The following is a 16,700-nucleotide window of genomic DNA, read 5'->3' as shown; positions in this document are numbered from 1 at the left end:
AAGTTTTTCTTCCAACTGTAAAGGTCTCAGGGGTTGCCCTCCCCACCTCTTTTTTTACAAAATGAGAAAGAATGTTCTTACTCAGTTTCAGGAATGCAAGTCTGTAAAAGGGGGCATATTTCCTCATGGATCAACTTTGTGGCGGCCAAAAATACACTGAGGCTTTGCATGAGGAAATGGGATGAATGAAACTGGGGCTTGCACTGCTTTTCTGTGTATGCAAAGGGCAGAGGCAAATGTTCCAGTTGAAAGTGTATTGAGAGCATTTGAGACAACGTGAAGGTGGCAGAAAGTGCTGGATGCCTATGTGCTTTTTCTTGTGGGTTGTATGAGGCATTTAGAGGCAATTACAATTGCAGTAAGATTTTTCATGTCAGTTTATAACATACACTTCATTCTTTCATTGCTTTCACTTCTCTGGCTTGGTTCTACCAGCAGTTCCTTGGGTTCATTGAGGATTTTCAGTTTGCAATGTGAGAGGCTATTGAACATGCCTTCAGCACCATTAAAATGCTCCTGGATAAAATATACTCTTATAGACTTGGGGGATGATTACAAAATTATTTAATTGCCTTTCAGGCACTATAAATACCACCTTGTTAGTGAAGACAAGTGATGGGTACATTTTTTCATAAAGGTGACCACAAATATTGCACTGGGAAGTGCAGGCAGCTGGCAAGATTTGCAAGTTTGATCCTGGTGTCTGGCAGAAACACAATAGGCAGAATTGCTAATGATATTTTATTTTTTGTTTGCTTGCATAATACATTTTTAAAAGCTTAAATGTGTTTTTAAATAGGCCCATGTACATTTCAAATGAGACTTCCAAAGTGCAGCAGAGAAGTCTTGGACTTGCCATGAAGATACCAAGGAAATGTGATGAACAAAGGATATTCATAACACCAGGAAGAAGGAAATTTCATACATAAGCCTTTCATAAAAGTAATGTAAAACTTCCACAGAGCAGGAGAGGAACAAAGCCCTACCAGCTCTTGCTGTTCCAGTGACACAACACACTTGCTTGAAGAGTCCTTTATAAGACAAAACGTACGCTTAGTTAACACTAAGGATCTCTCTCTCTCCTATTACTTTAATTAGACTTCTAATATTAGCTTGGAACAAACAACTTGTGAAGAATATAAAGTGAAGGAAAAAAGTGTTTATTGCATGTGTTTGTCCATTTTCACTGATATTAAAGGTTGAAGAGAAGGGGGCTCTCCACCCGAGCCAGCGGGGAGGCCCAGCACTGCACTGCCAGCAGCTGGGGGCGTGCCCAGCCTCCCATGGGGAACACTGTATTAGGAAAGCTCTCCTTCACTGTGCCACTCGCTCATAAATCAGCCTAATTACTCTAATGAGAGCTGCATCCCTCTGCTGCGAGCCCTGCTGGTTTACAGAGAGGGGGAAGTAAATAAAAAGGAACAATGTTGGCTGCTGCTGCAGGAGGGACACGGGGATGGAGAACAACAGTCTTAAGTCTCCTCCCTGCCACCACCCCCTTAGGAGGGAAGAAAGAGATGGCTTCGTGTACGCCCCTGGAGTTATTCCAGATCAGGACTGAAATCAGACGCTGGGCTTGGCAGCATCTGCTGAAGGAAAAAGCACATAAAACAGAGGGCAGAGGCATGTTATTTTCCAGGCTCTGAGAGAATGAAAGGAAAGAAAAGGGATGGGATACAAGGCTTTGCAATGTCTGTCTGAGCAATCAACACACTATAAATATTGACCTGAGCTCTAATAGCAGCATCATATCCTTATACCTTTCAATTTTTTTAGAGTAAAGGTGGATTTTACTTTATATCTCGTAAAAAGATGTATTTTGGTTCTTCTTCTTGCTTTGTATATAAGCCTTTTTTTTTTTTTTTTTTTTTTTTTTTTGCAATTGCAGAAATCAGAAACTTGTTCCTGTGTAATGAAATCTTAGATTATTTACTACATGAATCTGGGAGTTGAGGCTTTAAGCAAACCACAAAGATTTATTATAAAAATAGGAGAGCCAAAATTATATGCAGCCCTACTCATTGTTGTCTATATTTTTGTCATGTTTCCTCTATTGTCCCCTCTTTATGATGACTGAAACAAATAATTCAAGTCTAGATTGCATATTATGACACCCACAAAGCCTCCTTACTATTGTTTGGGCCAAATTAAAAGCATTAGTCAAAAATAATTGTGGAATGGCATAAAAATCCATGTTCATTTTGCCAAGGATTCAATTATTTCTATTGTGATACATTTTTCTTCATGTTAGATACTAATTGATATGTTTTAACAAAAAAATATTGAAAAATTACACAATTCTGGCAGTTCTTCTGATGTTCTCCTCTTGGAAAAATTCCTCTGGATATTGTCAATTGCTTATTCTCTCCTGATCAGAGTTAATTTTATTAAAATGTCTTTGTCCTACTCTTTATACAGCATACTTACTTCAATCTTTAGCTTTAGTCTGATAAACTGTTCCATTTCTAAATCACATCTTCAGTCTTCAGCTAGATGTCATGATCATATTTTTGGCCTTTCAGACTCCAAAGCAGGCTCTGCAAGTACTACAAACCCCTTCTGTTCAGTCATCTTCCCATTTACCTTTCCTGCATTCACTTGCAGGGAACAAATACATTGTGATGTTAGGAGATCCCTTGGAGCCTCTTTCAGCCCTGAAATTGCTTGTTCCTCTAAGATTCCTGATTCTGGGAAGCATCATGTCAGGTTAATACTACTTCTGGCAGAAGACAGGCCGCTGCTATATTGGTGCTGCATGCCCTCTCTGCCAGGAGTCAGCAGCCTTCCTTCCCCTGCCATCCCATAGAGCTTCCAGCTTCTGCTGGCCTGGAAGCTCCACAATTCCATTTCCAAACCACACCTTGTTCCCTGACACCTGCAGATCATATTGAGGCTGGATTAAAAGGGGCTTCCCTGACAGTTCTGAGTAACCAATAATGACTGTGGAAAGCTGGGTGTAGCTGCTAAAGGTACTAAGAGAGGAATTTAAATACACAGTACAGAAAGCCAGTTAACAGTTACGCTACAACCACAGATTATGGGGGACTTTCTTAGAGCCATCATTGCATCTGACCTGGCTGAAGTACGACATGGTGTGAAATCTGCAACAGTACTTCGACCATTACTAGCTTCAGGCACTGAAAAAGACACATCAGGCCAAGCACAAAGTGTGAGACTGTTGTTAAATCATGAAAAATATTTGGAATTTTTTATATTTCCATTTCTGAGCCTTTCTACCTGCTTTTGCGCTTTCCGCCTTTTCTTTACAAGAAAGAGAAATGTAACTTCAGAGGGTAGGGGGAAGAAGGACAAATAAAATGCCCTGCTTTCAGGAGCCAGGTCCCTGAGAAATGCATGCAGAATCCTGAATCTTAAAAACCAGAGCAACACCAAGCAGAGCACAAGACCTACTAACTTTCAGTGAGTCTTATGGCATAAAATCCTTGGGCACCTATTAAATTCTAATTAATATCTCAAAACTCATTCCAGAATGTTAAGATTATTTTTTGTTACCTTCTTAGCTCTTATACAGGCCACAGCACAAGAATCAGAAGTTTACATTTTGAAATCCACTAACACTGTACAACTACTTTAGTTAGTGTAAGGGGATTTGTGCTCCTGCTAATGAGATTATTTTAACTACAAGTTGCATCATGTAACAATGTAACAATCCCAGTGTAGCAGAGGTAGCATCTAGTAGCTCAAGCAGCTATTATTCATTTAAAAGACACTAAGATGTGGCACTAAGGGACATGGTTTAGTGGTGGGCTTGGCAGTTTTGGGTTAATGGTTGGACTTGTCCATCTGGGAGGTTCTTTCCAATTTAAATAGTTCTAAGGCTTTTGATACCTCTTTAAAACATTTGGCTGTGCTCTCCCACCACACAACCAGATGCAGAAGTTATTTGAAACTAAGGCAAGTTCCATGTAAAGCAATATGCAACTTTTAATTTAAATCTGCAAAGTCAAGTTACACTTCCCAATGTTTGGCTGCTTCTGACTTTGCCAACACCTGAAACTATAAAATACTTATCAGCTAATCAAAGTTCAAAGGTCATCTTAATGTTTGAGAACCAAGCCTCACTCCAGCTACATCAGTGTGGTAACACATGTAGTAATACATAGCATATTAAGCCATGGGAAAAAACTTTCTACTTAAGAGTTATAGGTAAGTTTCATACCTATCTAAGTAACAACATACTTACATAAGTAATATATAACATGTATATATAATATACATGCAATATAAGTAAAAATGTATACTGCTTTATTAAGCTTATGTAAAATAAGAAAAGGAATTTTAGACTGAACAGGTCTGAGATCAAAAATCCACATTTTGGACAAGCAGTACTTGCAGCCAAGAAACTGCACATAGGAGTGAAGTTACTGAAGTATAGAAGGTCTGCAATGACAAGCAAACACAACATTTTGGTGTTCCTCTTCCTTACAATAGCTGCTTGCTTTTAGAATTTGCATTATAAAAATTTTTTGACAAGAAAAGTAAATAAAGCTCCCATGGAGCAGCTTTAGCTGCCTCCTATGTGGAACTAGCTTTTCCTAAAGCAAATTATCCCATTTATTCTTATTCAAAAGAATTTTTTTTTTTCTTACTCAGTCCAGTAACGATGTAGGAGGGAGCAAGTTAAAAGAAAGAAACGCCCTCTCACTTGCTACTCTTGGAGGCAACCCATTTGATTCAGACCATGGCCAGCAGTTTTGTTCTTCTGTGCTTTTCCTTGTCTTTGATGGAGGCCAATACCAGATAGTGCCCCAGGTTCTTTCATTACATTATCAGAAGTTTGCCCTTTCTTTGTCAGTAATGAAATGGTGTGTTTTAATAAAACAGCGTCTGATCTGGAGGAACCACTTTGTCACCAAGTCTTTGCTATCAGTAAATAAAAATGGAAACCTTTATGCAAACCAGCAGGACTTTAGCCAGCATGAAAATAACTGAGTTACTGTCCTCATTCAAAAACTATTTGCGTTCGGTCACCCCAGACAGCAGGAAAACCAATTGTTCCCCAGAACATTGTAAAGGTCTGTGCAGACACTGTTGGCACCCAGAGACTTCACAGCATGCAGACTTTTAATTGCCTCTCCTTCTTCTCTGCACACAAAGGCATCTGCAATGTTTATCTCTAGCACATCTTAGTGGGGAATAGATTAGGTTGTAAAATAGAGCAGGATTGCAAAGAAAATTGCTGAATACATACAATGCCTTGACATAACTTTTTCCAAGTAGCCTTATTGTGCCATACTCCACTCTGTCTTAGCACATATTTATTAATTTGCAATACGGGTCACACTCAGAGCTTTGAAGAAGACACAACTGACCTATAACAGCTTCCTCACTGAGATCATTATCTGCAAGATCCAGCACTTTATTCCTTTTCCTCTTTCTAATTTCAAGTTATAATCTTTTCTCAAACACAGAGCAACATTTCTAAAACAAACTCACATCACTCTGAACATAGCCTTAATACAAATTAAATTACAGCATCTCATATAGACCTTTATCTGGAGAAGATTATATTATTCATCCTCAATGACAAACAAAATAAACTTATGTTCTTTAATCTCCATAGCATATCAGGAAAATTCCCAGCCATCCATTGCTTTTACCTACACCCTTTTTTAGGATGAAACTGAGATCAGGTGTCTGTTGTTTCTCTGGAATATATTATCACCCAATCCAAACCTAACTTTTGGGGCACTGTCAAATTGCACGTAATCTGTTTATCACGCAAAAAAATTTCCCAAGTGTGCCAGAACATGTCTGGACAATATCAAGATAGTGAAAGCATCTCTGACCCAGCACGTGTCAAAAGAGCAGCATGTTTCTGGTCAGCAGCTTGGGATAACTAAAAACATGGTAAACAAGGAGCTAGGAAATAGAGACAACAAAAGCTGTTGCAGGAGGAAGATGAGGATGATGCTACAAATGATGGCTTATGTGGAAGCAAGACTGTGAAGACTACTGAAAAAACGGAGTACACAACCTGCAAGCTGTTAATGTCCAACCTATTTAAATTGTCTTTTCTAATGGCAGATAGTACTGAAGTATTAGACAGCTTTCTACCAAGAACTCTCTATACTTAAAAAAATGGTGAGTATATTTATATATACATTTTAATGTATGTCTGAGTATACACACACACACACACACACACACATACATATTATATGTTAATATATGAATACTGCTGTCAGGTTGTTACCTGTCCAAGGTTAGAATAGTTCTTAATCCTAACTCATACAGCCAGTTTATTTTCACTATAGAAGAGCCCCATCTATCCAGATATCTGGAGTTCCTCATTTGCCATACTACTTCAATCCATTAGCCCAAAACAAGCTGTGGTGGAACATGCTTGCCTCACAGCCTGCTGCTGTTACATGTGCTCTGTATGCTGTTACAGATGGACTAGAATTCAAACCTCCCACTACCTTCAAGCATCAAGGAGCTTCCATGCCTAAAAAACCTGGTGGTCTTACATGGACTAGTATAAGGTAATAAGCAGCCTGACAAAACAATAGGATCTATAAAGGCGAGGTACCTGAAAAAGGTTAGGCTTTGAAAGGTAATTAATTAGCAACTATCATTAAAAGTTCTTTCTGTTCCTCTGCCCCACCTCCTACAAGTCCCAAAGCAGGGGCTTGAAAAGAGCACGTCTGGAAAGTGAAAGTGGCTGCTCAGGAGCTGGGATACCTTGTCATGCAGGGTCTATCTATGCAGAAAGGAGTAACACATTTAAATATCATCATCAAGCTGCATGCAATGTGGAGGAAGTAACAGCAGAAAATTGTGCCTCTAATCAGTTATATCTATCCCTACCCCCAAGACACAGGTTGAGAATGCATAATCCTGTCTGTTTATGTCAAAACACCAAACAGGACACGAATCCCTGGGAACCCATCCAAGTCAGAGCATTCAATTAAGGCTGAAAAAGCAAAGCCTCCATTCCCAGATCTGTCCCTTATTTGGGCAGATTACTACTGAGTGTCACTGTGAATCAAGGGGATAAAGGCATTAACATTCTCTGTGAGGTACTATGTGATCTGTTCATTGGAAGCACTTGTTTATGTATCCTATATAAATACACATATTTATAGATGCGTAATTTCTAAACACTTTTTAAAACAAAACCAGCATGGCATAAAACCAAATCTTGTTTCAGTTAAACTGCTGCTGTACAGGTAGTTTCCTTCTGACATTCTCAAAGAAAACATTCCACATGCACACCATGAATGTGTATGGCAGAGTGCCATAGGAGGCCTCAATGGAATACTTCACTGAAAAACAAACAAACAAAAAACCAAAAGCACATTCCAGAGTAAGCAACACTTCATGCAAATAATTTAAACTAAGAGGAGCCACAATGTTTGCAACTTGACTGAAGGATTAAGACTGCATTTGCCCAAGAACTTTGTGTACTACACAGTGAATACCAACAACTTATGGGCTTGTGGCCTTCAGTGGAACTTGGGCATTTGTATTTTTGATCACAGGTATTTGAACTTGAACCTGAATCTAAAGCAAGAACACTTTATTTAGGCTTCAGAGAAAAAACACTAAAATGTACAGGATTTTAAATAAATATCCTTCTCATGCAGTCATGTCACTAAGTCACGTGTCACTAAGATGCAGAATTCCCTGAGTTTCAAGAACAGAAAGAGGTCACACTTTTCTAACAAGTCCAGTGACTCCAGAGTGTATCAGATTTCCTAAGTGTGACCACAGGGCCAACTGCTTCTTGGCAGGGCAAAACAACCCTCACTGAACCCAGTTCTGCAGCAGTTACACTGCTTCCAGCTGTACCTGAGCTCCTGCCTTTAAAGATAACCTGGCTGCAATCAAGTATCACATTCCCTGTGACTGACAGCATGGACTGGGTTTTCTTTTTTCAGCTTGCTTCAGTGAACCTTACAACAGAGAACTCTGATCATTCTAACCCTTTAGAGTTGTCTCACATCACTTTACCATGGACAAGACTAACAAGGATGCTCCTCTCTTTCCAGATGGTGTTCACTACTAAAAAGGCAGCTCATCTTCCTCGCCATGTTCCCTGGAATGGAGCATCCATTCCACTCATGCTAGCAACAACACTTGAGGAAGACTCAGCATTTAACAAAAAGTACCTTGGGTTCATGAGTTACAGCAATTAATCTAACTTACTACAAGGCAGTGAGCAGTGCAAATGTCTAGCAGGATTTCTGTTACTGAACAACTGCAAAACCATGTAAGAATTACTGCCAGTTTTTTGTTTTGAACCCCTGACAGTGTATGATTCATCCCTGAATACTAACTATACTTAAAAAATTTCAAAAAACAAACTCTTTCATGCTGAAATTCAACTTAAAGTGCTCTTACTGTGTAAGAAAAAGAGGTTTTAAAAAAGTGTAAGCTTGCAGAATATGAAGAGGATTTTGTGTCAGGAACTGACAGACATGCCCGATCAGAATCAGTATCCAAGTTGTATCAACTCTTTAATAATCATGTAACAAGAAATAATACTTTGATCTAATTCTTAATACAGAGAGATTTGAAAGTCTTTAGGAAAGAAATATGATACTTTTTACTATGTTCAACTAAATCAACTACATGGTTTTTAAAAAAATGTAAATTACAAATCTGCCATGGACTATGATGTAAATAATTTTCTGGAAGTGTTGCCATATCAATGGAAAACCTCAAGTCAATTATGGGAGCTCTGATTGAAGCAAGAGAACTTAAACATATGAAGCTCAAAAAATAACACCTGTAAAAATTTAACTTTAAAATGCTCTGTGACCAGTCTATCAGGTTTCATAATTTTAAACATTTTTCACAGTAGGTGTTAAAAATGGTTCAGCCTCTTTGTTTTATAGTCTCTAACACTCCTGTGGTCTTGATTTAGGCTGGCCAGGAAGCTGCATGCCTACTTCACATAAGATAGCAAACAAGAACACTCAACACTGCTCTAAATCCTTCAGGACCAAGTACACACACTCTGTACACGAGTGCTGCTAAGGCTGAGAGGAGAAGCCACCCCATGAAACTTCACAGGCCCTGAAGTGAGGTGTGAGAGAAACAAGCTCCCATCACAATCAGTGGAATCAGAATCAACCCCACCTCCAGAGCATGACTGCCAGGACTTTTTTCAAATGCCTTTTCCTGAACAGGATCTCTGTCTACGTGGGCTTGTTTTCCTCTAATATGGATCAATCCTATTTTAAAAGTAACATTTTCCTATTCGTGACATTCAAATTAAGCATATTTACAAATATTATCAGCTTTGCATCAGGTCACAAACAATGGGTGTGCTATGATCAAAATGCATGTATTTTATACTGTTATTTTCCACTCTGCTGCCAAATAAGATACCCAAGTTTGTACTAAAATTTACAAATTTTTTGTAGTAGTTACTGCAGCATATCCATAGCCTTGCACAAATAGGCAAAAAAACCCTGCAAAGTGTTCCACCCCACAAGATCTTGTAAAACTACTTTTGAAACTACAAAATGGAAGTGTTCTACTAGCCTCAATTCTACTAACACCTTATTTTTGTCAATACACACTACAACACTGCACTACTTTTCACACAAATCCCACAGGCTAGAGCTATGAATGACCATATAGCTCCCTGTTCTGCAAGCTTGAACCTCTCCATGTTTCATCAACACCTAACATGCAAGTAGCTGGGTTTTACAGCTGACAGTGAACCAAACTTCATCTGAAACCAACTGAGGTAGACAAACCATCAAGGACTACTCTGGGGCATCTAATAAAATCCCTCACAGATATATATGTAGTTAAGGGGCAAAGAACAAAAAACCCATCCCAAGTTTAAAAAAAGCACAGAACAGACACCCAAGAAGTGGCCATGGTGCCTGACTCCACCCCAGTAAAAAAACAGACATTGACAAAGCAATTGGTGCACAAATTAAATCAAAGGATAGTCTGTCCTTCACCCAAAAAAAGAAAAAATATTTACACCTGAAAAGGAAGAAATTAGAAAAGAAAATAAATCATTAAAAAATAACTGTCTTGTCTACTTCTTGCATAAAACCTCAAGCTCAAAGTTAAGGCAATTGCCACAAGCTACACCTTATCACTCAAATCTCTCCTAACCAGCAAAATCATCTAAGGAGTAATAGATATTGGTCTTCTGCACAAGACTCATCTGTATGATGAATTAACTGTAGACATTTAATCCTTTGGCTAACCATCTTCTGAATGTTGTTACAGAATTACCAGTTTAGCTTAATCCACTTGATTTGGAGTGGAACACACTTGTACCCCAAGACCTAGATGGAAATGATTCTCAATTCTGAAACAGCAATCCAAGGTCCAGTCACCTGGGTTTAGACTACAGCTTGCTTCATTGTTTGAATGTACAATTCTTTGGGTATTTGAAGATGCCTAGTCTTCCTGGTCTGAAGAATTCCTAGTCCAAGGAAACAAATCTCTTGCATTCACCAAAAGCCAAAAACCTGCCAATGCTCTGCCTAAACTCTCCAAAGTCAATCTGACATACAAACTACATCAAGTACACACAGAACTGGAGGTTCTTTATAAAACTTGAGCAATTCCCTGATGACTGTTTAAAGGGCAGCAACCAGGACAGGAAACAACATCCTGTGTGAGCCTGGCAGCACACTTACCCAGCAAAGAGGAGAGTCAGATTCCACAGCCTCCTGCTGGAATAGAAAGAAATAAAAGACAGAAAGAGAACACAAAACACAGACTGCCTCTTTTGCTGACCATCTGCGGGCTTAAAGGAAGGGGAAGAATGTCCAGAGTTCAGATGAAGCTCAGACGATTTCTAGAATTTGATTTATTGGGTAGCAAGAACTGTAGGCAGTAGATCAGTACAAGTACACTTAGAGCAGACAGAAATTAGGAGAAATTCCACCTCTCTATCCTTCCCCCTAATGCTCCAGTCTTCCCGAACCAGGACTTTATACCCACACATTCTCTTTATTCCCTACCCTTAAAATTAGGGTGAATCCCCAGTCCACTCACCCCCATTTCTGTAAGGGGATTAAGAGAAACTGCATGTGGGAGGCACCTGAACTGCAGGGTAAGCACCTCTGGAAAGAGACAGTAATGGGGTGTGAATAGCTGCTGGCATAAGCACTTCACCCAGTGGTTCCTATAATCACTTCCACACAGAAAATTACTTCTACTTCAACATACCACCCACAAGCAGTTTCTCTGGTAACTGCCAAAATCTCTTCAGTTTACTTGCAAGGAGTCAACAGTCAAATGTTTTGGAAAAACTGTTGATCACTAGTGTGTTAAGTGCTGGGCACATGTTCAAGAAGCATTGCTATAAAAGCAGGGAATCATCAGATCTCTTCCAGTTATGTTCTGCTCTTTAGAAGCGAGGTAAAGTTGCCTTTACATAAATTCAGGACTTTAAACAACTGATCTAGATGTGTTTCACTAAACCTCTGAACCAGGCACAGGTAGGAGTTTCAAAAACTGTGTCTCCTCACACACTAATAAGATACAGAACACCCAACACAGCAGTTTAGATTAGGAACCCAACTTCTGTCAGTAAGGCTCCTAGACTGTAAGTACTCCAGTAAAGCACCAGGTCAAACTCAGAGAGTCATAAAAATTCAATATAAAAATTAAGTTAGGAATAAGTATGATACTTTAAACTTATGACCTGCCTTATTCCAGGTAAGCTTTCTGTTTCAGGCTATCCCTGCAGAGCTGCTGCCATCTGCAAATCATCACTTCTCTCCCAGCAATACTTTGGACCAACTTAGTCTGCATATCTTCTGAACAAAGTGAAGTTTTTTAACAAAAGCTATTCATGTCAAGATTTATAGTGTCTGAAAAAGCAGTGAAAAAGGTTACCACTTCAATAAAAGGGTTCATTTGGGTAAATACAGAATATAATGCTAAACACTATTTCTGCATGATGACTGCCATGCTAGGGATTTATTCTAAAAATAGGCAAACCCTAGAGATCTATTATTTCTCTCCACTTTTAAATGTGAATTTAAATGGAAATTTTAGACTGGGATCACTGAATGGAATTCTAGCAACATTTCATCTTTTTATTTGAATGTTGGGAGGCCCCCATCTGTGTATAAGTACTAGCCAACATTTACATTTTTTCCCTTAGTTTTTTAGTAAAAAAAAAAAAAATCAAGCATCTCCAGTTATTTCATTTTGACACTGTAATACAATTAGACATAATAATGGCTGTGAAGTAGATTTCTTTAAAATCTTATAAGGCTTCTCTTAAAGTTTCTTTAGTTTTATCAGCTTCAGCAGAACAAGAGGCATTATTTATGATTACTCTAAGGCAAACAAACCTGCAATTATTGTCTGAGACCAATACTAGAAATTAACTGTACTGTTCTCTATAAATGACCTTTCTATGATACAAATTGTTTTTCAAAATGTCGAGTTCCAGTGCAGCTAATAAGAAGCAGCAGCTTACATTTGCAACTCAAAGTTCTTGCTCTTTAGTTAGTACTTTTCCCAAATATTCCTATTTCCAGTAAATCAGTTACTATTACAAGTCTAAGGGCAGAGAGAATGTCATAAAATGTCCAGTCAAATAAATCACTTTTTTGCTACTAAAAATAGCAAAATTTTTGTGTTTCTCTTCAACATAAACAAGGTGGTCCTGAGTGCTGCAGTACTCCTGAGATAATGTACTTTTATCACGTCTGCATTACCCACTGGGAATTCCCCAGAGGGAAGCCCCTGGAAGTGCCAAACAAGTAAACTATGATTAGCCCAGTCACACTCATCCCTGATGTAGCTTGGCAACCAGAAGAACAGAAAATTTGCTCCCTATTATTGATGAAGAGCTATTACCAAAACTATTCACATCTCCATTCCCTCTATATGTGCACCTGACAGACACACCACTATCAAGTCAGGAGATTTCAACTGCACTTCTTTCAATTTAATTAAATTGGTATTGATTAATTGGTATTATATAAATTAATTAATTGGTCTTGAATGAAGATTCAGCTTAAAAAGTTACTGTTGTAAAATGCAAATAAGTGGGACAAAATGCATGGGTACATGCACACACTGCTGAGAGAGATTTCTGCAGAATAGAGAGGTTCAGCAGAAACAAAAAACAGCATTAAACTGAAATTAATGCCATGCTGTTATGTCATCCCTGATCTCTAAACTAAGTTCTATTTTAACGTCCTCTGTAAGAATGACTGATAGCTGCAAACCACTTCTCATTTTCTTCTTTCACCTTTCATTTGTATTTCTTTTGCATAATTTCAGGATGTTCATTATTCTCCACAATTTTATTACAGTTATTTAACAGATCAGTATAGAGCTAAAAGGCACTAAAAAAGCTTCCAGAAATTCTATTACTGGCTTTTAGCCAGGATTACCTTCTTTGGTCTTGTATTTACCTCTGTATTTTTAACTGGACCCCAGTGGTTTTTCAGGACTTCCAGTTGCTACTGACATGTTTTTCTTACCCCCAAGTGAATTAGTGGTCCAAGCCTTCATGGTGCAGCTGTCTTTGCACTTGCACCAAACCCTTTCACTGCAGCACATCTCCTTTCTAAACATGGCTTTGAGGAATAGCTTCAGAAGATGCATGAACCACATACAGTGTTAAATTTTAAGCCTCCATGCCCTGCATTACTCCTGATTTCTCACCTTATCCCTCCATTACAAGTAGGCAATTATTGTAAATGGGGCTGTTTTGTGCAGGCATCAGAACTCCAAGCTCCTAGAGGAAGCTAAGTAACTCATTTCGACTTGATCCCAACAGTAAAGCCTAAGCATTAGTAAAGTGAAAAGAAGTAGTATCTGATTGACTTGTATCTACTAGTTTTCAAAGAATAATTTACTGGGAGCCATCCCAAGTCAACCAATAAAACATGCCTTTCTTCTAAGCCTTGAAGCGTAACGATGTCAAAACTGACAGTTTCCCATCTGCCTCAGCTACCTATCTGCTAGTTTTTGTAGTGTTCAATTAAGTAGATTTCTTAAAGCAAAACGGCAACTTTATTTAATCTATTTTCTAGTGCATTTGAAAACAATAAAACATACAGAAAGACTGGAAGAAAACCTCTCTCTACTTATACTGTAACTGTAAGGTTCCATGGCTGACCACGTTTCTCACCTAGTGGAATTTTAGCACGGCAGAGTCCAAACATTTGACTGTTTCACGTTACATTGGTTTTCAGATCAGGTGAATGCTTTAAGCTTCCCACTTCCTTCTTCAGGACATTAAGTAAAGTTCTAGAGCTATCCAAAATCTTCATGTAAGCAGCTTCAGTTTCAGCAAGTATTTTATCAAGCTCATTCCGTGAAGCCACTTTTTGGGCCAGGTTTTCACATACACACTCCAGCTGTTCACTGAGGACTTGGATTTCATGCTGGAGTTTATTCTTTTCCTCTTCTGCTTGCTGGATTTGCTTGTTCAATTCTTCTTTTTGCATACATAAATCTTCAATACATTTCACTAGTTCATTATTGTAACCCTGAAGAACAGCTCCCTGCTGAGTCATCCTGCACTCACTCCCTGAAGTCCCCTTTCAGCAATGGCCTTCTGCACTCAAATGAAAGGAAAACAAACAAACAAAGAAACAGAAAAAAACAATCTGTAAGCGTGTTGCCGCGAATAATGCTTCACTAGCATAGACAGAGCCACTGGGCAAGGTTCTCTGTCTAAGGTTAACACGCCCATTCTCAGATGTGCCACATCTCTTTCCTTTTCAGGAGGTGGACAGGACAAAATATGGCAAATGCTCTTAAACCTTTACTAAAAACTGCTGTCCCCTATGACACCATCATGGCAATGGCATCAAAGTATTTATGATATGATACATTTTATCATACTTTTATACAACCCTGAATATAGGATGCTTTGTACCTCAAACTTCGAGGGCCTGGTCAGAAATAAGCAAAAACTACACAATCACAGAATGGTTAGGGTTGGAAGGGACTTCTGGAGATCATCCAGTCCAGCCCCCTGGCAAGACAGGTCACCAGGAGCATCCAAGTGGGTTTTGAATGTCTCCGCAGAGGGAGGCTCCACGCCCTTCCCGGGGAGCCTAATCCAGTAATCTTCCACCCTCAACACAAGGAAGTTCTTCCTCATCCTGAGGTGAAACTTCTCGTGTTTTAGTTTATGGCCATCACTCCTCGTCCTGTCACTGGGCACAACCCTGAGTGGCTCAGCAGGCACTGACAACATCAGGGAATCTTCCCGACACAGCGAGCGCCCGGAGCTTCCCGAACACTGGGGCGACGCGGATCTCGTGTGCCGGAGACACGACGTGTGCCGCCACTCACACCCCCCGAGGACACACCGGGGCCTAGGCCAGGCCCGACCCGCGCGGCCGCCGTCCCAGGGACATTTTAACACCCTCCTCGCCGCAGAGCGCGGCCCCGCGGAACACGCGCCGCGCACAAAATGGCTCCCATCTGCACATCGAGTGCCCGGGCGGAAGGGGAGGAGGGGGTAGGTAAGAGGAGACCTTCCCATTCCTATGTCCCCCCCCATAATTCCCCCTGTTGCCCCCACCTGCCTGGCAGGATCGCGATTCCTCCCCACCGAGGGAGCGGCTCTGCCACCGAGGCCGCGCTGCCCTCGGCTAAGCGGCCCCGTGCGCCCGCCAACGACCGCGCCGGCCCGTGAGGGGGTCACGGAAACACCCGAGCCCTTCCGAACGCGGCGCCGCCCTGACGGCCGCGCGGAAACGTCTCTCCGGAAAAACGCGATGTTTTCCGAAGACAGGTAGCGCTCGCCAGAGTGGGCCGAGGCGGGAGGGGCAGGGAGGGCCGAGCGTTACGGAAGGAGCCGATGTTTGCCGAAGGGAGGGACTGAAGGGCGTCGTGCTCGGCGGAGGCAGCCGATGTTTGCCGAAGGGAGGGACTGAGGGGCGTCGGGCTCGGCGGACGCAGCCGATGTTTACCGAAGGCAGAGTCGCCCGAGAGCAAAGGGGACAGAGGGGACGGAGCGCGTCGGAAAGAGCCGGAAAGAGCCGACGTTGACCGAGCGCGGCGTCGCCCGAGTTCCCCGGATGTAGTTGGAGCGGCGGCGGCGGGCGCGGCGGGGGGAGGCGGTGGCCGAGTCGGTGCTCCCGGTGTGTCTCAGCGCGCGCGGGGCCGAGCTGCCAGCGTCTCCCCTCTCGAGGCGATGGGCCCGTGAGCGCCGCTCCAGCCGAGCTGCCCGAGCCGCCCCCTTCCCCCGCCCCTGCCCCCGGAGCGCTGCCGCCCCCGCCTCCCCCCTCGGCGCCTGTGGCCCGGCCGCGGCCGTGCCCTCCTGGTCCCCTCACCCTCACATACACAGGCCGGGCATTGATGGTAATGTATGCGAGGAAACAGCAGAGACTCAGTGATGGGTAAATTCACCCCCTCGGCCCCGCGGGGCCGCCCCCCCCCCACCCCCTCCGCCATGTTCGGCCCGGCCGCGGGGCCGGTAACGGGCGCTCGCTAACGCCTCTCTGTCTTTTTCTCGTTCTCTCCTCAGCTGTCACGACCGCAGGGGGGACTCGCAGCCCTACCAGGTACCGCCGGGCCGGGAGGAGGAGCAGGGGAGGCGGGGGGGTGCTACTCCAGCAGAGGCTCCGGCGGCCGCCGCAGGCCGCGGCGCCGCGGCCGCCCCGGTCAGGCCCCTGGCGGAGCTCTGGGCCCGGGGCCTCGGGGCGGAGAGGCGGCGGCGGCCCTGGCGCAGGGAACGGGGCCCCGGTGCTCGGCCGAGGCCTACG

The 16,700-nt window shown here is 42.0% G+C and overlaps 2 protein-coding genes across 11 annotated transcripts in view; one reads left to right on the top strand and one right to left on the bottom strand.

Annotated features, from left to right (window-relative positions):
• Positions 1-724: 724 nt before the first annotated feature.
• On the bottom strand, positions 725-16,517 carry LOC128814710 (microtubule nucleation factor SSNA1-like). Of its 7 annotated transcripts, none has more exons than XR_008439463.1 (3): positions 15,515-15,615; positions 10,641-14,536; positions 725-7,289 (listed from the first exon to the last, which is right to left on the bottom strand). XR_008439463.1 is itself a non-coding variant. In XM_053990867.1 (2 exons), exon 2 carries the CDS (start codon positions 14,493-14,495, stop codon positions 14,151-14,153), a length of 345 nt encoding a protein of 114 aa, XP_053846842.1. In that variant the 5' UTR covers positions 14,496-14,536; positions 16,497-16,517; the 3' UTR covers positions 725-14,150. The 7 variants fall into 7 exon arrangements, 4 of the variants coding, with proteins under 4 accessions (XP_053846842.1, XP_053846851.1, XP_053846813.1 ...); XR_008439464.1 differs by having other exon boundaries at positions 725-2,875; XR_008439465.1 differs by having other exon boundaries at positions 725-2,546.
• WAC (WW domain containing adaptor with coiled-coil) overlaps positions 15,624-16,700 on the top strand; it is a 56,150-nt gene continuing 55,073 nt past the window's right edge. Inside the window, exons 1-2 of one of the 4 annotated variants that reach the window (XM_053990803.1) lie at positions 15,624-15,727; positions 16,463-16,499. In XM_053990803.1, coding sequence (XP_053846778.1) covers positions 15,711-15,727; positions 16,463-16,499 — 54 coding nt within the window. In that variant the 5' untranslated portion in view covers positions 15,624-15,710. Of the gene's footprint in view, positions 15,728-15,749; positions 16,335-16,462; positions 16,500-16,700 lie in introns of those variants that run through there. The other 3 variants (XM_053990793.1, XM_053990783.1, XM_053990813.1) reach the window with 3 other exon arrangements.

This window comes from Vidua macroura, chromosome 1 (assembly GCF_024509145.1).
Source record: "Vidua macroura isolate BioBank_ID:100142 chromosome 1, ASM2450914v1, whole genome shotgun sequence".
Classification (NCBI taxonomy): Eukaryota; Metazoa; Chordata; class Aves; order Passeriformes; family Viduidae; genus Vidua; species Vidua macroura.
This window is presented reverse-complemented; position numbering and strand designations above follow the sequence as displayed.